The sequence below is a fragment of the Channa argus genome, chromosome 24 (genome assembly GCF_033026475.1).
Source record: "Channa argus isolate prfri chromosome 24, Channa argus male v1.0, whole genome shotgun sequence".
Taxonomy (NCBI): Eukaryota; Metazoa; Chordata; class Actinopteri; order Anabantiformes; family Channidae; genus Channa; species Channa argus.
This window is the reverse complement of record NC_090220.1, coordinates 3,899,524-3,922,429: the sequence shown is the minus strand read 5'-3', so window position 1 is coordinate 3,922,429 and position 22,906 is coordinate 3,899,524. Positions and strand designations below refer to the sequence as shown.

General features: G+C 40.7%; 1 protein-coding gene across 5 annotated transcripts; it reads right to left on the bottom strand.

Moving 5' to 3' along the window:
• Positions 1–788: 788 nt before the first annotated feature.
• Positions 789–22,010, bottom strand: kdm6bb (lysine (K)-specific demethylase 6B, b). 5 transcript variants are annotated; one of them, XM_067494440.1, is made up of 21 exons: positions 21,838–22,007; positions 19,512–19,659; positions 16,753–16,876; positions 14,980–15,036; positions 13,866–14,073; positions 13,506–13,751; positions 13,213–13,368; positions 12,858–13,139; positions 9,963–12,559; positions 9,698–9,824; positions 9,139–9,244; positions 7,769–7,974; positions 7,309–7,493; positions 7,151–7,219; positions 6,450–6,598; positions 6,219–6,333; positions 5,944–6,131; positions 5,661–5,802; positions 5,434–5,560; positions 5,136–5,306; positions 789–3,774 (listed from the first exon to the last, which is right to left on the bottom strand). In XM_067494440.1, the coding sequence occupies exons 3-21, from the start codon at positions 16,869–16,871 to the stop codon at positions 3,751–3,753; spliced, it is 5,274 nt and encodes a 1,757-aa protein (XP_067350541.1). In that variant the 5' UTR covers positions 16,872–16,876; positions 19,512–19,659; positions 21,838–22,007; the 3' UTR covers positions 789–3,750. The 5 variants fall into 5 exon arrangements, with proteins under 5 accessions (XP_067350541.1, XP_067350540.1, XP_067350543.1 ...); XM_067494439.1 differs by lacking the exon at positions 19,512–19,659; XM_067494442.1 differs by lacking the exons at positions 9,698–9,824; positions 9,963–12,559; positions 19,512–19,659 and having other exon boundaries at positions 21,838–22,001.
• Between the last annotated feature and the right edge of the window lie 896 nt (positions 22,011–22,906).

The window sequence follows — 22,906 nt, the reverse complement described above, 5'->3', positions numbered from 1 at the left end:
ATTACATCATAAACTGATAACATTCAGTATAAGCTGTAGATTCATTAGGACTGTTTCCCATCTTAGTTGCTTCATGCAAAGCACCTAAAATAATCATTGTTTATTCAAGCTATAATCAGGAACATGTCTGAGGGTAAATAAAGGAAAAAGACTCTTTCCTCCCTTAAACCAATAGCAAAACTGGTCCAGTGAAGCCACCCGGTGGCCATCAGCTAGAGACTGTGACTGCAGGGTAGCTGATACATCCACTGCAAATATTTAAACTGCCACGTCATCCTCATGTACTTGTCGATACTGTAAAAAGAAACAAATGAGACTGCAAACATTTTTCTCAAAAGCCGCTGGTAATGACAAAACCAAAGTGCATTTCCCAAAATGACAGGTCTTAAAGTCAAACAGTGCTGATGGCAACTCATGTTGCTACACATTGCTTGGGCTGGTTACTGAACATCAATACTTTTATGGCAAAATTGCTTATTATTCAATACCCAATTTCAATACCTAAGAAGTATCTCAGCATCTGTGAGCCAAAGAGCATGCAACATTTGACATTTGGGGGTACTTCAGCCAGAGGTTCCCACTTCAATTCTAAGTTTTGCCTTTTTTTTTCTTTCTTTACTTTCTCAAGAGCAAATAACAGATCAAGCTAACATCCGGGATGTTATTTTGGACGACTGAACACATCTAGACAGAAGCAAATCAATGATACTCTATATTGTATTCTCCACAAGACAAGATAATTAGAGAGGCTGAAAGATGAGAAATCAAACGCAACAGTCATTCATGAATAATTTATCAAAACATTTTATTTTTTTGAACAACAATACAATATGTCACAGAAAAATCACAGAGGGATTTAAGACAGGTCTGGCTCAGGTTTTCTTTTATGTGAGTTCTTTTTGAAACAACGAGTGCAGCATAAATCAAACAATTCAAGAGGAAATAGAGCATTATTACACCCTCCAAATAATATTAATAATGAGGACAAGACATGAAATAACAAAAAACAAAACCCTGATGCCATTAAAAGACACATCTCTAAAAGTCTTTGCAAAAGTGCCAAGAATTACAACTACTGCTAATGCTCATCGTAAAAACCACTAATGCCTCACAAGATTATGAATTTCATACAATGGAAAAAAAGATCTTGTATTTATCTGCTCAGTACAGTACAAAGACATCATTTCATTTCTGTGACCAGTAAACTGCGCTGAAATGGTTCTAAGCACCGGTTGATTTGAGTTGTATCAGTGAGTTATGTTCTTACATTAATAGACACTGTTTAATGAGGGGGCATTGAGGCAAGGAGGGATCTAGCACCATGAAAATTAAACCACCCCCTGATTGCACTTCCCCTATCCACACATTGTGATCAACCTACATTTTTAAAATACCTTGTAGCCCCTTATCAAGTGAAGTACCTCTTGATATGCAATAAATATAAGAAAACAACCATGTATAGTATAAATAATGTCACAATTTACAATTTTTCATTTTTCTGTAATCGACAAACAAATCAAACAAAACTAAAATAAAAAAAACAAAACAAAACAGAAGAGGTATAAAAGTGGGAAAAAGTTCCCATTGCAGTAATTTAAACTAGAGTGAAACAGGTTGTTCTGCGGTGTGTCATAACTATACAGCAACAACATAAAGGAACAAATTCAATGAACATACACTAATCAGGGTGGAGAGAGGTCAGCATAGCCACTCTGACCAGTCTGCGGTACACAACCCCAAATGCACCAAGCTGTGTGTGAGCTGAAACCTGTCGATCAGGCCATCATCAAATATTTCCCACTCTGACCCTTGTCCACCACAACATTATAACCAGCAGGAGGAGTTAATGTTGTGGCAGATCTGTGTATTAGAACAAATACAAATATTTTTTTTTTTTTAAATGAGAACAAAATTACATAAGTCATCTAGTAAACCTGAAAACAGGTACAATATGTACATGAAATGGTGTGCACAGACTAATGCGGGCAGGGGTAAGATCTGAAAAGTTGTATTTGTCGGGATTTTTGTTGTACGGTCATACAGCAGTTATGCTGAACATCTATTAGCATGATAAAAATGGACCTAAGCAACCGAATTATTGAAGGCAATCCAGTGTAATGCAGTATGTGATCATCAAATCTTACGTAGGAATCACCTAATACAATAAATAATTAGCTTATTGCAGGAATTGTAACGAAAAAATTTAGAGGCAGTGTCTCCATCACTTATTCAGTTATTACATACTGTAGATGATTTTCAAACTGGAAAATGTTCTGCTGAATGTGTATGTTGGACATAATTCTTTAATTTTCATGAAGAATTTGAACCTAAATCGTAGCTGTGCCATCATGTATTGTTAACAAATTGATTTTATTTTATTTTTTTTTTATCATTATTTTGAAGGAAATAATAAGAAGGTCGTTTTGTCCTGTCGTGTGCTCATCAACACGTTTACCCGGAGATACAGTGTATTGAATCTGATAGGCAGTGGATGCTTTGGGCAAAATGGAAAAACCGAGGTGCCCCGCATTTATCTGCCCTCACTGACTTTTGCATCATAAATGTATTGATTGTGTGTCTCTTTGGACATATTACCCATTTCAGACTGTGACAGGCACTTTGCCGACACAAACAACTATGGTGACTAACCCTTTCTGTACCCCGTCTATGCACACCGCTATCTTCATAAATTCATTCACAATTTACAAATATTTATTTTCCCTTTCACCTAGAAACAAGAACATAGCAACAAAAGAGGTATAAAACTGGGACAATTCCCATTTCAAAAATGAAAACAACACTATGTCTGTTTTCTAGTTGTATCATAGAAACCACACCAACAACTATTTAGCTGGACTTGTGAAAAAAAACCAAAAACAAATAAAAAAAAAAAACAAAAAAAAAAACAGTTTTTCAATCTACATTGATTTCCAACTAAGAATGAAACCATATTAGTCCTCTAGTAAACCCGTATTTTAGAGAAGCTGAAAAAAGTTTTTGACTGACCTTTTTAAAATACTTACATAAATCCTTATTTGTATGTTTTGATTTTTCTAATTACCTCTCCTCTAAATACAGTTCACAAGGCCAATGTGGTGTACTTCTAGGCTGGTAAAACTTTTTAAGTATTTAACAAGAATAAATACAAATGGAATAGCACCTCAAAATTTTACAGACAGGAGTTACAAATGTCAGAGTTAACCTGAATACCAAACTAAAACAGGAATTAATACAATGCCAAATGTGACAATCAGCTACTTCTCCTGTGAAGCGATTCCCCTGCTGGTACACAATAGAATCACAGCAAATTCATGGACATATAGAATAACTAGATTGGTGTAAAAAAGTTCTATAGAATTTGCATAAAAGTACCTGAATTAATACACAGAACCGGCTACTTGACGCTTTTGAATCACAGCAGTGTCCGTTGAACATATAACCTGATTTTCAGTGCTAGCAATGCTCACATTTTTTTTGTACACGTCTGAAATGCTTTTCATGAGAAGTACCAGTCTAGTCATTCTATTTCAAAATGCACGTCCAATCAGCAGCTGGTATGGGGAAGACAGTGAGCTATAGATGGATTGGCTGAGTATCCATACTTTATTGTGTGATGTAAACAATACTGAGCAAATGTGATTGGCTGATTCAGAAAGTGTTTGCAGGAATAGATTGCCTTGAAGACAACAATTTGTGCTGCCATTAGAGTTTTGGTTATGGTTATGGCTGAAAGACACCAGGGAGAAGTCATCACTTTGAAAAGGGTGATGGAGCCTGAAGGATGAAGAAAACACAAGAGACAGGCCTCAGCTGACCACCTGAAACTATCTCAAATAAACTATTTCAATCACACATTTTCTGGCCTTGAATTATTTACTTGCAGTAAATGGTAGCATTAATCTTTTGTGTTAAAAAGACAATATTACGTTTTTCTTGTATTATTAGTTATAACTGCTGTGATGATGGCTGTCTGTGAGATGAACGAATATATAGACGGAATCACACTAAAACAAAAGCTTTGTCTTCCGCGTCAACTTTCGAAACACTTTCCCGAGTCTCGCAGGGACTTTCCCAAAACCTTCCTGCCGCTACAATGCCTACATTAAAAACAGATCTCTGTTTTGGGTCTGCATGCCCACAAAGACACAATTGCTCTCGTACTAAATCCACGGCTCTCCACTCTGCTTAGCCCCTTGGTAGAGCCGTTGGGCCACAAATGAAAATCCGAACTGACAGGTTCTGACTGGGTTCAGTCAGAAAAGCAGCAGTAAAAAGGTATGTGAAAGAGTTGATGATATGTTGTCTTTCAAAAGTTCTGATTTTGGGTACTAATAATACTGTATTGTACTACCGCATTTGTAGTAATATTAGTAATGTGTGTTAATAACCATAAATTATAAATTATATTTATAAAATACAATATTTAGTTCTAGAATGAACTATACTGTTGCTGGTGTCATATACAATATGTTTTTATAAGATTTGAAGGCTGCCACTTGGTAGACAGCCATACTATTGTGCTGAATCTTAGATCCTAAAGCAAATGTTACCTGCGTGTGACATATTCTTTAGCTCATTGCTGCTCTTAGTCTTTTGACTAAAAGGCCTCCGGGCAGTCACTGGTGTACATTGGGATTTGTGTTTAATGAGTAAATTAAACCTTGCACACACATGAAATTATCTTTTGATATAGTAAACTTTGCATTGGTACTTTAGGGTAAATGCCGACCAAGCAGAAGCTCTTTTGAATTTAGAATTAGCAGCCAAAAAACAGCCAAACAGACAAAAATGCATGTTGCGAAAAACTGCTAAATATATATATATATACACATTTATTTTTTCTGCTCACTGTAAACTCTTTGGTGATTTTCTCTAATCTAAAACTGATTCGTGTTTTGGTATCTTTGTCTAATCTAGTGCTCTTGAACCTTTCATACATTGTCGCCTACTTTTCTTTTATATATGTGTTACATGTACTGTTGAACTTGTGAAGTTCCAAGTCTTTCTTAAATGGGAAGCTGTTAACCTCAATGGTTAAATAAAGGTTAAATAAAAACTAAAAAGACATTTAGCACAGTACATCTCTAAAACATATACGGTTATTGTACCAAACTACTGTAGATAGTAATACTGACCAGTGTGAAGCTGTCATAGGTGCTCATCAGCTCGTCTATCCGGTACTGCTCCAGCACCACCACTCCAGCCAGTGACATGCTCTTAGCTCGGGCACAGTCCTCACAGTGCACCACGTATGTCATCTTACTGCTGTTCTCACTGGTCACAAACAGCAGATTAAACACCTCCACCTGCACAAACACAGTTTGGGGTTGTGTAAAACAAGGCATCTGTGCTGGGGAAAAAAAAAAGGAAAGTGTCCACTGTCTGTCCACTGAACAGACAGTAACACCAGTGAGGGACCAGAGAGGGACTCACATCACATTCATTGCAGTAGTAGGCCGGCTCATCCTTAACACGTCTCTGGTAGCAAATCTTCTTCCCTGCAGCAACCAGTTGGTCTCTCAGAATTTGGATGTGTTTGATGGACTGCATCAGGCAGTGCCTGAGGAAGAGAGAAGAGTAGAGAGTGAAAGATTTACACACACACACACACACACACACACACACACACACACACACACACGTACATATGGACATCTTACTTGATCATCTTGAACATATCATGATCTGTGATCTTGATAGTGCGAGCCACATTCCAGGAAACATGGATCATGGGAACGATGGACTTAACCTTCTTTACCTCGTTCCATTCAAATCGCTCCAGGGCGAGTTGATACTGGTATGCTGAAAAAAAACAACAACCACAAACACCAGTAAAGCTAAAAGTAAGCAGCATAATAAACAATAATTTGAAATGAAGAACACCACCAAACTATCAACTGTAAGTAATGTTTATCATTTTATTGGGTCATTGTTGTAACTTACAGTTGAGGGGTCCCACATTCCAGGCGATGTTGTTGCACCAGCCAACGGCCTGTACCCAGTGCACTGTCCCTGCATTAATCCAAACCAGGTCTCCAGGCCTCTGAATGAAGCGGTACACAGGAATGTTGGAGCTGTAGAGGTCTTCCAGGACTGGCCACCACGACCCTGTGAGGTAATCTACACTATGCCTGAGGGAAAAAAATGCAATTCAGACTGAGCATGTACTGTAGCTTTTTGTCATAGCTGCTGATTAATCTAAAAGCCTCTTCACTCACTTCTCACAGAATTTGTTGATAGCTTCCCAGTATTGCTCATGAACAGCAAACCACTCACAGTCACCAGGTCCAATGTTGATGTTGACGGAGCAGAAGTTATTGTTCTCTTGATGACCTGATAAGAAATGCAGCAGTCACTATATTAATTACAAAACATCCTTCATTTGTAGATGATACATCAGTAAAATTTCAATTACGTTGTCTAACTGCGCTGTCAAGATACAAACTGACCTGGCGTGCGGCTTCCTGGCACCTTCATGTAGAGCTGGACGGTGTTCATGCCCAGGATGGTGTAACCAACATGACTGAGCATGTTGTTGCTAGATTCCACTCGCATAAAAGCTGGCAGCTTCAGCAGCTCCTGCAGCTGAGGCTTCCATCTATTGAAAGAAAAAAAAACAAAAACAAAACACAGAAATTCGAAATGTGAAACTAGAAGCCCCCTCAACAAGAATTGTTTGTTATATTTAAATAACTGAAGCCTCTTTCACACAAGCACAGGAATCCTCAGGACTTTATCTGGAGGCAGTGTATGTGCGAAAACGAATGTCCAAGTGAGATGCTCCTTATTTTATCAAGACTTTATCTTGAGAGCCCCCTTGTACAATCTCTGTATTATGAGCGTGAGCCCGTGCGTGGAGTAAGCTGCTGTATCCTGAACTGTCAGGGGGATTTAAAGTGAGCAAAGGGCAGGCTGATGTTTCTATAAGTTGACTGTTGCAGCATCTTTTTTTTAGATCCACGTCTCAGAAACAAACACTGTTTCCTGCAGCCCGATTTGTCCTTAATGTTGTGCCTCCTGCATGTGCTGAGCTTCTAACTCGAATGATCTCCCACCGTGTGTTACATGTGCCAAATGCAAGTCAATATCCGGAGCCGATTTCTACTGACATTGTCCAAGAGTTCATGTGTGAAAGAGGCTATAATCTCACCTTTTAGGGTCTGAGAGATCAATGTTGGTCCCAAATTTAATGATCTTTTTAACAGTTTTTTGTTCTGAGCTGGGGGAGAGGACAACATCCAAGTCAAGTATAGTTTAAATAATAATAAAGCGAATTTTTAATACAATAAGTGACAGTTTTGCACTAACCTGGTTGTGGTGGTGGAAGGAACAGAAATGGCTTTGTTGAAAACGGGAGCACAATTGGGCTTATTGGTAGCCGAGGTTAAATTGCCTTTGCAGTTGGCTAATGTCAGACCAGCTTTTGAGGTGGCCGAGGGGCATGAGGTCTTGGTCTGCTCCTCATCCTCTTCATTCTCACTCTCTTTTTCCTCCTATAACACATCTACATGAGCTTAGCTGATAGGTCATGCAACAGCTAACAATGGAAACATGTAGGTGATGTCTGCACTGTCAGGTCCAACAGAGGCTGACAATGGACAGAGTCCTGCGTAAAGACCCTGGGGTCATGATACAGAGAGAGAGCTAGCTTGATTTTTTTTTTTAATTGCATATTGTAGCTTTAAAAACAGATATTCTTTGAATGTTTCTTGCATGAGGCCCACAGCCTGTGAAATAAATTTCTGCAAAAATTTCAGAAAATGTATACCTGCAGGCTCTCTTGAAAGCTGGAAGCCTGGTACTGAGCGTATTTGGCAATCGTGGTGTGTGATCGGCTGCTTTCACAAGGCCATGTCTGCGCTGAGCTGCTGGAATCCCAGTTCTCATCAGCAGGCTGCTGAACCTGAGTCCTCACTTCCACTGCATGGTCTGCATTGGCCTCCACTAGAGATTTGGTGGAGAACAGGCCAAGGTCTCACATAGGGAAAAGAAAATAGAAAACAGATATAATAACAGAAATATGAAGTTCCAAACCTGTGCCTTTTAAAAAGTTCAGAAATCTCAGTTATCCCAGTTTGTTGCCTTCATTTGCAGTAAAAACTTTCATACTACTAATAAGACAAAGAAAATAATTGCATGACTCTGGAGCCATTTGGGGCAAAACAGTGCAAACCAAGAGGGAGAGAGAATTTATCATAAATTATTGATCGACATGTGAAATAACACAGATGTGAAAACAAGCAAACAGCAGAACTGATAACCACCACACGAAACACTTCTGTCCAACTATAAGTCAAGGAGAAAAGATTAAACCAAAGTCATTTGAGAAGTGTTTCTGTTCAAGTTCAAGAAAGAACAGTTTTTTTTAAAGATTTCTGTGCATAGGAATATGCAGAAGAGTTCTGTTTTCAGCAGTTTTTAGGAGTGAGGCTGCTGAGCGTGCAGAGTTTGGGAGCTTATTCCATGAGCGAAAGACTTTTGCAATGGGATCTTTTGTGTGATGATGGGACCACCAGACACCGTTGGCAGGGAGCAGTGGGTGGGAGGGATTGTAGACCTGAATGAGGGATTTCAGGTAGACAGGTGCTGTTGAAGCTGACCACTCTGTTGACAAGAGACAAAGCTGTGAAGCCGATGCAGGCAGAGGGTTGGTGCAGACATCTGAAGAGTGGTGTGACACGTGTCCTTTTCGGCTGATTAAAAGTTTTGGATCATTAGGAGGCATTTGATTGTGCATGCCAGCGGCCCAGGGCATTGCAGTAATCAAGACGAGATACGACTAGCTCCTACGCACTCCGAGGCGACGCAAGCACACTCCAAGAATGTTTACAATGTTACCATTTTTGCTGGTTACTCTCAGGCGATGGTGATGATCCATGTTTAATTCCAGTATTCTCCCAAATATCGACTTTGTTTTATTCGTCAACTGGATTTTTGTGTTTGCAGTTTTTTTAGTGTTTGTTCAATTTCCTTCCTTGTGACATATTCTGTTATGTCTTAACAACACTCTATCAAGTACACATAGAAGGGGAAAAAGGGTGGTCTACTTTTTTTTTGTAGTATTAATGTCTAGAATGTTTTCTACATTTAAATGGAGTAGAACGAATTAGCTGAAATGAGTGTGATGCATAAACTCACTAAGGCGGAGGGAGCCGGCAAGGCCTCTGATGACAGTGACAGCGTTTTTAGGATCCGTGCAGAACTGAAGTAGAACCGGAGAAAAGGCGTCCCTCTTGCTTTCCAACTGCAGAAAACACACATTACGAATATTAACATATGAAAAGAGTAAAGAAATAAATGTCTTTTTTTTTTAAACGCGAATAAAAATACTAATGTTACAACAAAGTAACCATCTGCTGCTATGGAGACAAAGCCCCAAGAAATAGAAGTTATTTTTAACAAATCAAAGGAAGTGGAGGTGATTTACAGTTTTTTCATGCGTATAAGAACCAGACTGTGTGTCTGCAGCCATGTTAGCAGCTATGGTATATCAGGCTGTAATTGTTTTGAGCTAACGGCAGCATGGTAACATGTTTTTAATTACTCTGCTGACATGAAATGCTTTATGTTTGTGTTCTCCACCAAAGTTTAGCATATATACATGCTTATATTTATTAGCATATGTTAGCACACATAGTATAAAAATGCTGCTGTTTCAGGTTCAACTGAAAATACATACTACTCTGTATAGACTCACATAGATGCTTGGTGTAGGAGGGTTAAGCTTTTCTCTAGGAATGGGGGTCTGACTGGCAACGTTAGGTTTAACAGACAAGGTGGGAAGTAGGTAAGACTCCTTGAATTTCCCCTTCAAATTTGTTTCCCTGGAGAAAGATGACAGAACAAGAAATCGGAATTCAAAGAGATGAACTCGGATGGAAGAGCAGTTTAAAAATGTTCCCTTCTTTATCCTATATTTGATGAGACACCCAGATTAGAAGTATCTTTGACCAAATACTTACTTGCAAGCTCTTATCACTTCAGTGGCTGTGTTTTTGATGTTGATTTTATAAAGTGAAGCTCTTTGCTTCTCCACTTCTGATATGTTAAATGTTTGTCTCCCACCATTCTCCACTTTAATCAGGACAATCTTCAACTCCTTACACAAGCCCATGGACAATGCTTTTAGTTTCAGTGGGTCGACCGGAGCTAATGAGTTCAGAGGTTTACTTGCTGGTGTGGAGACACATAGTTTGGATAAATTGATTGTTATAGCTGAATTCAAAGTCTTGGTATCTTTGTTTGCGGCGGCTGCAGATTTCTTATTTTCTATCTCGCAATCCTCTTCCTTCTTCCCTGTTGCTATCTTGACATTCCCAGAGTCCGTCTTTTCTCCCTGGTTGTCTTTGCCATGTGGGGCTTGATTTTCCTGAGAAATGTGGTCCTTCATGCTATCTTTGAGAGGTATGGATGGGCTTCTCAAAATGACTGGCACTGAGAATGAAACATCCTTTTCTTTCAAATCCATTAGCTCATTTACTTTGTTGTCATGGCAGATAACACCGCTGTCCTCTGCCCTCATCTTAATTTCACCCTCGCTTTCTGCATTCTTTTCATTTTGTTTAGTTTTTCTGTCCTTATGCATGTATTCTGTCCCTTCTTTGTGCTCTCGCTCTTCCTTGGTGGAAACAGTGAGAAGGCTGGTTAAAGCAGCTGTATTTGTGGTGGTCAGTCTCAGCTCTGCACTCAGTGACCCGTCCAACAAAGATGATTCAATTCTCTGCGGAAGAGTGGCTGTGTTTTTACCCTCCCTTCTTTCTCCTGTTTCATTCTCAGTCTCTTCCCGCCTCTCCTGCACAAGGGCATTTGTGACAGGCTCGCTCAGATACGTCGGACTGTGTGATTTTAAAAGTGTGGCTGAGGTAGTGTGAGTTGGTGACAGATTACAGGGGCTAGAGGATGCAGTAGGATCTGATTCAGAGGAGCAATGCTGATCCTCTGGTTCAAATGAAAGAGACGAGGAGCACTTTACCCCTTTTCCCATGCTGGCAGGAGATCCACCAAATGGGCCGCCTCGGCACGGGACCCTCTGGCCACCAAGAAATGTGGCCAGGCTTTTAAAAACATCATCCAATCCTGACTTATGGTGGTAAAGCTCACGAAGAAGAGAGCCCGAATTTTCCCTGCTGATATGAACCCCGTCTTTCTTTTTCTTCTCAGTGACTTGTTCGGTAGTACGAGGCAGATCACAGAGTTCAGACCTGTCATTATGGGAATTATTAGCCTGTATACTTTTAGAAGTCTCCTTATTCAGATCATCTACACGCTCGCTGTCTACAGGTGGAGGAGAAAAGCACTGTGTGGGGCTGGGCTGGAGAACAGGTCTATGTATAACTCCCTTTTCTAGCTCCTCCTCATCCTCCATCAGATCTGATATTGGAGAACCCTGCCAGCTCAAAACAGGAGGGGTATTAGCAAGATTGTCACCCAATTCTCTCAAATTTCCCATCACAGTCACAGGTTGGAGATCTGGGGCATTGAGAACTCCTCCCTGTCCACCTTCTTTGCAATGGACGGTGTGCTCTGACCTAATTGAACATGCTGTACTGAGTGGTGCTAAAGCTTTAAACAAAAGTGAAGGGAGAGTATCATCAAGCTTTTCTTCTGATTTTGATTGGGATGAGACAATTTTACGCTTTGTGCTGGTCTGGTTGGAGCTGGTGTTTTTGGGATAAGACTCTATGAGTTGATCCGTGACTAAGAGTTTCTGGGAACCAGCCACTTTTTGTTTGCCAGATTTTGGTGATGGCTGTGGTGAACGGCAGCTGGGATGAGTTGTATTTGCAGATGGCCTGTGCTTCCTCTCTTCTCGCTCACTCCTCTCTCTGTGCTTGGGTTTGGGTGTTGACTGGCTCTGATCCCCTACGGTCAACATTGTAGTCTGCATTTGACTTAGTTTGACTTCTCCTGAGGAGTTTGAAGCAGAGACGGAAGTGAACAATTCCTTTTCTGTGATTTTTGAGCCTAACTTTCTTTCCTTTTTAACAGCTTTTTCTCGTTTCTTTTTTCTGTCACACATCATTTTCTCCTCCTTTTTCTTCCGCCTTTTTCTTTCTTCACTCTTTCTGCTTGTCTTCTGAACCTCACCCTTTCTTTCCTTTTTCACCAGCTTATCCTTTTGTTTGCACTCAGGGTTTTTGTGCTCTTCCACCTCTGTCTCAGGCTTGCATGCTCTTGATTTTCTGTGGGGGAACTTTCGAGGGCAAAGTGGTTCTGAGGTCTTTTTGTGTTTGATAGCTGAAAACCTGGATTTCAAACCAGAATCATGAGATGTAAGAATTGTGGTAGATGTCAGGCTAGGCCTCGGGGTTTGAGTAGGCATTCCCAGGAGTTTCTGATGTCCACTGAGGTCAGGGCTGCACGGGTAATCAATTGATGAATCTTTCCTGCTACTAGATGCCATGTAAGAGGGACTGGAAGGAGCACGTGGACTGCTGGCAGTAGAACCTCCGTCTTTAGGACTGCAGAGAATGGATGAATAGGGAGGAGCATCTGCACCAGACAACTTGGAGAGGCCTGGATCCCTTGAGCTGCTTCTTAAATGAGGACGCTGAAATTCCTATGTAGTAAACATTACATCTGTTCAGACTTTTTTAAGGGACAAAACACTTGAATGAAAGAGGCATGTCATAAATACAATTTTACTAACTTTACCAATAATAATAATAATAAAGTGAACAAAAGCAACTCTGATTTAGTTGGCTAGCATCGCAAGAGTTTTTGAAAAGCAAGAAATACTGAGCTCGATGGCTAACTCATCAAGGCCACTATTGCTACTTGTTCAGTGCATAGAAAGTCTAAAATAAATTTAGAAGAGTCCCACAGATGAAAATGGAAAATGGAAAAATGTTTCTCACTGTGCTTTGTTTGTGGTGATGGTTCCGTGAGTCCTTTTCCTCTATGAGGTGTGGCGGGGGCTTGTGCTGTGGGGCTTTGACGTGGCCTGTGTGCCGTTGACAGTGGTAATGACGGTTTTGGTGGCTGTAAGGCACACGGGTGTGGTCTGCTGGTGAAGACGAGATTTTCCGGTCGACCTTCCCTCTATTTCCATATGGTGGTCTGCTGCCACAACTCTGATTTAGAGCTGCTAAGTTACTGTTACTGAAGCCGTGACCTCCAGTTCGCAGTTTAGAGGTTTCCTGTACATTCCAATACCATTAAAAGAAATTAATAATTATCTACATGTTTTATTTACTAAATATACAAACTTACCTGTTGATGGGTTGTTGAGGTCCTTTGGTCAGAGTAGTAGCAAGGACCTGCAGTGTTATTAAGAGGCTTCCAGTCATCTTGGTTGCAGCGGTGGTGACGAGGCGGTGATGAGGCATGGGCAAGTAAGGGTAAATGCCTTGATCCAGGATGATATGACTAAAAAGAGAAGCATAAATACTGTACACTGTCATACTAGGTAGGATTTCACCAGTGGGTGGTGCTGTTAAACTGAGTTTTACTGTCCTGTGCAGCCGTAAAGATTCAAAATATGCTGTATTGAGTCAACAAACTACCTGCTCGGGGCCAGAGTCCCTTCTCCTCTTGGGTGGACAGTCCTCCCTTGGGGTTAAAGGGTGCTGAGGTGGTGGACTGTGCTGATGCAGTTGGTCTCGCCGTTGGTGGAGGACTGGCCGTTTCCAGGGACCTGGACTGTTGTTTAATAATCTGCCTTTGAAGCTCCTGCGGCAGTCTGAAGGAGCCCATCTCTCTGGTGCGGACTGGAATTCTCTGTTGTTTCGATGCTGGCGAAGACCCCCACGCTAACAGTCAGAAGGAGAAAAAGGAAAAACCAAGTCCAAAAAAATCCAAATTATGACACACCTCTAGCTCTACTAAAAATATAACCTGATTATTCCTTAATCAGCTGATCTCACCACAGAATTGCTGACATTGTTATCCCAGTTTGTGTAGCGCTCTCCAAGTCCTGTCGGATAACTGCTGTTGGTGCCAGCTCGGTTGTGGAATGTGCGCGTGGAGTTATGATGCCAGCTTTGTGCCTCAAATGGCTGCTCTTTACAATCCCAAAGAAGTAGATGCTGCCTGTATCCTCTGTCCTGGACATGGTTGACTGTTCTCTCCCCTCTAAAAGGAGAACAACAAGACTTAGCAAGAAGTTGAAGAGTGTAGGCAGTTATTTAAAACACATGACACAACATGGCACAAACATCAACTGACCACACATACGTGTATTAGGTTCAAGTAGTTTTGCGCTGATCAGCTGCCTTTCTAAAAGCCTCAATGTATTAATCAAAGTGGTTTCAGCAACAAAGTCTTTAAATGCATAAAAAGAAAGGTCATCTGTAACATAAACCCACTTATATAGTGCTTTTATCCAAAGCGCTTTACAATGTTGATTCCCATTTACACACAAACTCACACACCAATGGCGGTGGCTGCCATGCAAGGTGCTCACCTGACCCACCGGGAGCAACTTGGGGTACAGTGTCTTGCCCAAGAACAGCGGGGATCGAACCACTGACCCTGTGGTCTGTGGACGACTGCACAACTACTGAGCTACAGCCGCCCCTAGCCCACCATAAATGACAGATTTTCAGGGTTCACAAACTACTGTACACTACTGTAGTTTTTTGTGAAAGCAAACTTAACCATTCATTTCTCTTTTCAAGTATTTGTGTGCATGTAATATGTTTCTCTGAATATCTGAAGGGATGGGTGACAGGCGATAATGACTTTGGCAACATTAGAAACAACTTTCATTACTTCAAAAGCAAGTGAGCTACTTGGCCTTGGCATATTTTGTTAAACAGGTGCCTCTGCAGGGATCACTGAGCCCATGTTGACAGCTATGCTGTTACTGTGCCCTACTAGACTTTCAAAAAGAACATCATGTCGACTTAAAAACTGATACTGGTTAAGTTTCTTCTACAAAAAAAACAATAATTTTAAACTGCAAAGCCAGTCTTTCCTATTGTAACATAAGCAGCCAAGGTGCAATAGTTGCACACTTAATTATACTGTTTCACTCACCTATTATAAAGACGACTTGATGGTTGATGATGTGATTGACTGCGCCCTCCTTGGAACCTGTAATAATGAAAAGCAAAAATTGTCTCAAGGTAATAATAAAGTTTAAGTGTGTGTCAGAAATCTGTGATTTGGTATATTCTCACAGAATATAACAGTAATATTACAGTATCATGGTAAGTCAGGTTAAAGCCAAACTTACAGTGCCACATAAAAGTTGGTGAATTCAAAATCAACTTCATTTAGTTCATTTAGCTCATTCCTCCATGAAGACTAGATTAAACTCAGGGATGTTGGCTGAAACGCTTGCTTCATGTTCTTCCACAACATTTCTGTAGGATTATGGTCAGCCATTTCCAAATATTACATTTTTTACATTTTAACCGTTCATTGGTAGAATGACTTGTGTGTTTATGGTCATGGACTTGCTGCATGATCCATTTTCTGCCAATGCATACCTTGACATTTTCCTGCAGAAATCTCTTTTGTCCAAGTCACACCACAATTACAAACCAGTGTTTTCAAGATCAGAATTTGATAGTGAAGACCCACATTTCTCTTCAGACTCACACCTTGTTGTTTTAATCTAATTATTTTAAATACATAATATAGATTCCCCTACAAACTAATTAATATTCTTATATGCTTAGATATATATATATATATATATATCCCTATCCCACCATAAATGACTTTCACAAACTACTGTACACTACTGTAGTTTTTTGTGTGACAGCAAACTTAACCATTCATTTCTCTTTTCAAGTATTTGTGTGCATGTAATATGTTTCTCTGAATATCTGAAGGGATGGGTGACAGGCGATAATGACTTTGGCAATATTAGAAACAACTTTCATTACTTCAAAAGCAAGTGAGTTACTTGGCCTTGGCATATTTTGTTAAACAGGTGCCTCTGCAGGGATCACTGAGCCCATGTTGACAGCTATGCTGTTACTGTGCCCTACTAGACTTTCAAAATGAACAGCATGTCGACTTAAAAACTGATACTGGTTAAGTTTCTTCTACAAAAAAAAAAAAAAACATTAATTTTACCTTTAAACAGAAGTTCAAGTGCAATTTCTCAACTAGATTGGATCCCATTTTCAATAAACTTACCAACCTTTAGTACTGTACAGCATGTTACTCAGTGCAAAGCCAGTCTTTCCTATTGTAACAGCTTTGTCCCAGTGTAATTTTAAAGTTTTGTGTTTGTGTCCCTTTGAGAGTCATACTTCATTATCAAAACTGTTTCTTTTGCCAAAAGCCACAACCTGATACACACAGAACCCTCCACTGCTGCAGATTGAATAGTTAGATTCAGGATTCTCTCAGCTGCAGCTAAGGAAGTTATACGTTTGTTTAAATTGCAGCTGAAGTAAGAGCTTATCATGAATATGCTCATTTCAGTTTTAGTTAATCATTCAGAACCATAACGTGGTTCTTAGTACATGTATATATTGAATCAACTTGGACACCAAAGTGGGAGTCCCACCTGCTTATTGGGGTTATTCTACAAAGGGAAGTTCACGTATCAAGATATATCCATCTATCCATTCCCTCTAAGGTTAAATTCTTTTCAGAAAGGCTTCGGTAATTTCCTGAATTACCCAAAGCACAATACATACAACTCATATTATCTTAAAAGCAAGAGAAGAGATATCCATTACATCCAAAATTCAATGAACATGTGCCCCCTTAAATGAGTAAGGAAACTTTTGAAAATAAAAAAATGCAGAATCCCTCATTTTATATCTGTGTTGTGACGGTGCTGCTAACCTTTGTGTGTGGCTCCAGGGGGGACTGTTTACAGGAGCCCATTGTCCTCTGTTAGGTCCTCCTGCTGAATAGGAGTCCCATGTGTTACGGCCAGGGTACAGCTCTGCTGGGTGATACATGCAGCCTGAAACACATTTTGTTTTGTGTGTGGTGTTAATATTTCAACAAACAAACAAACAAAATATAATATCATTGAAAAATAATATAATGAAAAATTGTATCCTGAAAGTGCCAGGAGCACTGTCATATGCACTAATCACAACTCGATCATTTAATCAAAATGTTTAGACTTTCTGAAAGAAAAATGCAGCTGAAAAAACGTATTGATCATATATCAATTAAAGTCATTTGTATCTTCCTGGACTGATGACATTTAGCAGTGAAAGCGATTATCCATTTGAATTAGTGCATCTTCATCATTCTACAGTCTGTGACATTTGCATGAACTGTTGAGCTTTGTTTATACGCACAATACAGTGCACAGTTACTTCAATCTAATACCACTGCTTGAGTAGTGCTTTTGTAGTACTGCATTATAAACCTCTAAGCCAATAAGGACTCTGCATTCTATACGTTTGCATTGAAATCACCACACCCCTCACCCAAAGATAGACACACACATACAAAAAAAACGTGAAAAAAAATAGGTTCTGTGGTTACCAGTCTTGATCTATTTTTGGAAGGCCCTCCACACCTCAGAGCAAAGGCAATTTCCCTATGGTATCAATAAAGTTGTTTGAATCTTGAAAAATCAGCCTACGGACAGGACACACAGTTGAGACAGGGACTAATCACCAATATTCAGTGTGTGACACAAGAATGTGAGAAACACATATTTCTCAAATTGACTCCGTTTGCTTTGACTTAACAAGAAGCTTTATATTGTCATGAGTCCGATTTACATCAGCATTCTGCGTTTCTAGTAAATTTGATTTCCTCATGCTGTATTTGTATCTCTTCTGAGGTTGTATCATCAGTCAGCCGGAGCTGCACAGTGCATTCAGCCTCTCTCTAATCACTAGTTCCCAGCAGCCACCACAGCCAGTGGCCATCCAGTGATGAAAAAAGCATGGCAGTAAGACAAAGGGCCATGGCAACCTCTCTTGAAGAATAAATAGGAGAAATGGTGGCAGGCGATACCGGTGTAAACTGTTTTTACCCCTTTACCTCTGATTCTTTAATTCTCTGAAAACTGGTGGTGAAGGAGTTTCAAATAAACATAGATGTTCCATCTTCTACATCTATACAGTACTTGCTTCAAATCCACTCACTTCAGGAAGCAAAGTGAGTTGTGAACCACCGTACTAGCTCAGGTGGCTCACTGGTTGTGTCTCTGCAGAAATTCAAGCTGCTCATTTAAATCCTGATCTCAATTGATTACTTAAACACACATGCCTATTCTGCTTATTTATATGTTCTCCCTTTGTCTAAAACAAAATTTTTGCCCTCTTCAATCGCAGACACAACACATATCTTACTCCCTCTGTGGTGCTGCTGCTAACACTTTAACACTGGCCATGTTGTGAGGAAACCAGCTGACCTTGTAAAGATCAGTTTTGCATGCTATAGAGTGCACTGGCGTGTGATAGGTTGCACTTCTATAGGCATTCACTTCCCACAGCTATTTTTAAAAACCACTAAGAACTGCCGTGCAACATTTTACCACTTCCCAACGGTACATTTTTGTTTTGTACTGTAGATTTGTTCCATACAGGTTTGCTTGTGGTCAGAGTGCTGCAGGTGTTCCATAATAACCTTTCTGTGAGCGTCGAATGCGCTAAGTGAGTACATTTCTAACCAATCACCAAAGCAACTGAAGCCAGACACTTCTTACTGTTAGAGTTTCATTTCTCGGAGTTTCTCTCCATTTTGCTTTCAACATCTCATCAATGTAAAACACTTTGTTTTGAGGTCTTCGCTGCTTGGGATCTTGATTATATGACTTTGTTTTCAGACACATTTAATTTGTGTCCCCAAATGGAAACTTATGTTAATGCCACACCAACTGTCAGTCTCCAATTGTGACAAAGAAATGCAATGTGCTGTGAATTCATACAAACAGCTTCAACGCTGAATTACCCTGTTTGTGTAGTGTTGGAGCAGTTTTTTGAGAGTGTTGCAATCCTGTGACAAGAAAAGATGCTTTACTGTACTTTAAGCCTGCACTTGTTAGTATTTAAGAGACATTGTACAGACATCTGTTGCAGGCCGTCCCTGCTGTCGAGTGGAAAACACGTGTTTTTTACAGTGTTGTAGGGGAAACCGGCAGTCAACAGCAGCTTTAAAATTTACTTTACACGCTGATGACATGTGGAATCTAGCACAGAGGCCAAATAGTTTGGTTCACGAATATGCTATGCAAACAATACAGTATGTAGGAGGGTATTGTGTTTGTGTTTAAGTGTAAACTATATAAAATTACTGCATATGTTTCAGGACTTTAGAGCCGTGCTCCTGATTTATATAGTACAACATTTGTATACAAATGACGCTTTGCAATTAGTTAGCTGTTTATTTGGCACCTAGCTGCTTGTTGCAACCCTCACTCTGCTTCCTCCCTCCCTTTTATTCACCACAAAAACCCTGGTCATCTCTCTGTCACCACAGAGGCATATGTCTCTATTCATGTCTCTACTAAAATACCCAATTTGATCACCTAACCTTTTATAGTTTCAAACACTTCTCTTAGATCCTGATTGTTCAATGCAAATCTAAGATTTTATTTAAAATCCAGTGCTGTGTACTGCAACCAATCTTACCTTGCAATGAGCACTAAGGGACAGGGGGGGAAACAGACTCTCTGGTCCGAATTCGATGATGTTATCAGTCAGGATCAGAAAAGACAGCAGACCCGTGCAATCTTCCCTTTAAAGATCCCTTTAAATAGACATGCTCGTCCTGCACTAGCTGGCAAACACACACACATGCATCAGAGAATGAGTGGGGAAATACCACAGTCAGTTGGTGCACACATGTTCAAGACCAGATGGTTTTATTGTTTTAAACAGAGGGCAGAATATTTCCTTCATCCCACAGACATTATTACCACTCTTTGCTCTCATTTCTTACAACACATGCTTTCACACACACATCTACATTGTGGTGATACTTTCCCTCTCTAGACAAAGAAATAGACAGAAATAAAATGTAAGAAACAGGGTAAAGGAATGATGGGTAATTAATCTTTGACATGACAGTTTTTTGTTTTTCCTCTTTGTGGACCTGCCCCATCGACTTCACTAACTAACACTACTTGTTTCAACAAGGTTCCTTTTCTTCCATGATACTCAATATCCCAGCCTCTTTCCTTTCTCTTCTCAGGCAATGTGTATGGCTCTGCCTATGCCTCACCCTCCCTTTTCTCTGCACGCTGTGTCCTTGTATCCCTGGCAACCGATGATATCATTTAGTCCAGAGCTGGGAGCAAGGCCTCAAGCAAGGAGGAGAGTGTTTGCATGTGTGTGTGATTATGACTTTTTCTTTTTGGGGGGGGGGCTACCGAAGGATTTAATGTATACTTCCACATTCTTTCTCTGTAGCCCTTCTTACATGCTTGCAGTGTTTATACAGCAGCCCTGCCAGCTGAATAAAAAGCAGGAGGAAAGGACCGCTTCACATCTTTAAACACCCATCAAATTGTGTCTCCATTTGGACCAATCATTCTAGCACGTCTCACACAACTGGCAACCGTCTGCCAGCTGCACTGAACCACTGCAGACATGCATGTCTTGATGAGGCTTTATGTCTGCATGTGTGTGTATGTACTGTACTGCTGCTATACCATAAAAGGAAGGATGGGCTGCACCAGTACCAGACCTGTCTCTGGTGACTCCTAGGCTAGCTAACATAACGAGCGTAGACATGAAGAGAGCAGATGGAGGGGAATTGAGAAGTGACATGATACAGACAGACTGCATTGACAGCCCACCCTGAGTGCACGCACATGTATGATTTTATTAGATGCAAGCCTAATACAGCGTCATGATCACAGAGGAAGAATGTACAGTACAGGCCAAATATCAATCACATTTCTAAAAATAACACCCCTGCAGCCCCGCTTCCCTCTGCTCTATCCCCTTCTCCCTTTCTAAAACAGCAGCTTCTCCCGGTGTATGCTCCATAAAGCACAGCCCTCCGAGGGGTTCTGGAATGTACCAAGGCAAGGTCAGAAACAAGAAAGAGGGGTGTCTTTTGCAAACAATACAATAGTTATTGTGAAGACAATAACGCAGTTTAACAGGTTTAGAAAAGGCACTGGATGCAGGTCTTTTTGGGGAACGGTAACACAGAATTGCACATCCAGGTGGTTATCTGGCAATCATAAGCAAATGGCTACACTAGATTCATTTTGTGCGTTAGTGACAGTAAAACTTGCAACATGTCCTCAGTTATTTTGTTTAGATCAACTTAGAAATGAGTATGAGTGAAACATTTTAGCCCGGTATTTAACAAGAACGCAACAATGCCGAACGGTCTCTTGGTACTGTGAGATGTGTTCCATAAACTGAACTGAACTTTCGAGAAGGCAAATACTGTACACACAAGCTGTCACACAGTTTAGGGTCTGAGTGAGGGCTGATCATTGCTCTCGATCACACTGCAGATTCTTCTCGAAGTACACCCCAACAAGCACACAGGCACACACACACACACACACATACAAGCTGCTATTCAACAGTTAAACAGTTTCACAGAGCTTAAACGTAGCTACAAAGAAAACCGTGACCGCAAGTTCCCCGTAACTACATTCATCATTTCACATTTCTGCTATTACACTGTGCCTGCACATGACCACTACATGTGTGCATGTGTGCGTGTGTGTGTGTGTGTGTGTGTGTGAGTGAGCTTCATGCTTGAATGTGCAGCACAGTCTGCAGACACACACTGCAGTATGTTCAGCCAAGACAGCTTGTCCAGAACAATGACAAAGAAACACAAATCTAGAAATGCAGAGCAACACAGAACAGAAAAGATACACACACATTCACACTTTTCATACACTGTGGAATGCATGCAGTGCGTTTCTATTATGCCACAAGGAAAAGCACAGTTGCTCCATTGTACTTTTTCTATTTTTTTTTTTACCTGTTTTTTTTTTTTTTGTCTTTCTTCTCTTTGGTCCACACACCCCTCTGCTCCCCGTTTCCTCCCTTTCACTCCTCGCCACCTTGTCTCACCCGATCCTCTCCTGTCTCCTTTCTTCCCCTCTCCTCCTCTTCCTGTTTCCACTCCACTCTCTGATTCGGAGCCTCTCATAGCAGAATGATCCATGTGCAATGACCGACTTTTGGGCGGGCTTGCAAGCTGCCAATCACGAGACTGGAACCAATGGGAGGGGAGAAGCTCTTATCTCGCACATTTTTTTCTGTGAACAAGAGGAGGCAGGAGGAGGGGGAAAGCTAGCAGACAGAGAGGCATGGAGGGGCTCTTTATTTCTCTTCCTATGTGTGTGTGCGTGTGTGTACAGTATGTGCGAGTGTGACAGAGAGTGAGTGTTGGAAGATAGCCAGTACAGTACAGGAGATATTTAAAATATCCCCACAGCTGTAAAACATTCTCTTACAGCTGCTTCAGAAAGGTTTTCCACCAAATTGGCTTCACGTTAATATGCTTTTTGTATTGGCTGTCAAAGCACTATCGCATTATTTACCTGTGTTTTGTATATGCTCAGACAGAAATATATGTTTGGCCTTTATGAAAGAAGAAAAAGGTCAGATAACGACACTGTACGAGCAAGGCACGGGTTTCCCCCATTTTGATGCCTCTTCTGTGTAGCTGAATACCTAGGTGTCTTTTTGGATGAAGTGAGGAGTGTAGCAGAGTGAAATTGTTACAGACAGGCTGTGAGTGTTGGCTGAGCTCAAATGTCAAGTGACAGGGTAACCAAGGGAGGTGGAGCTACGGTTGTTGGTTCAAGAGGGAGGTCCTAGTTTTGTGGCTCACAATGCAAAACCAACCACTCGCTCTTCTGCTCATTTCACCTATCACAAGACCAATAACTAGCAGGCAAAGCTGTGGGCCCCACAGAGCAGAGTGAGCGGTAGAGACGGTGGCAGAGCTGATGACGAGCCAGATGAGTGAGAGAGTGAAATGGTGGAAGCATGCTGCTGGCAGATCTTTTTTTTTTTTTTTTTTTTTACCTCTGATGTGCCTT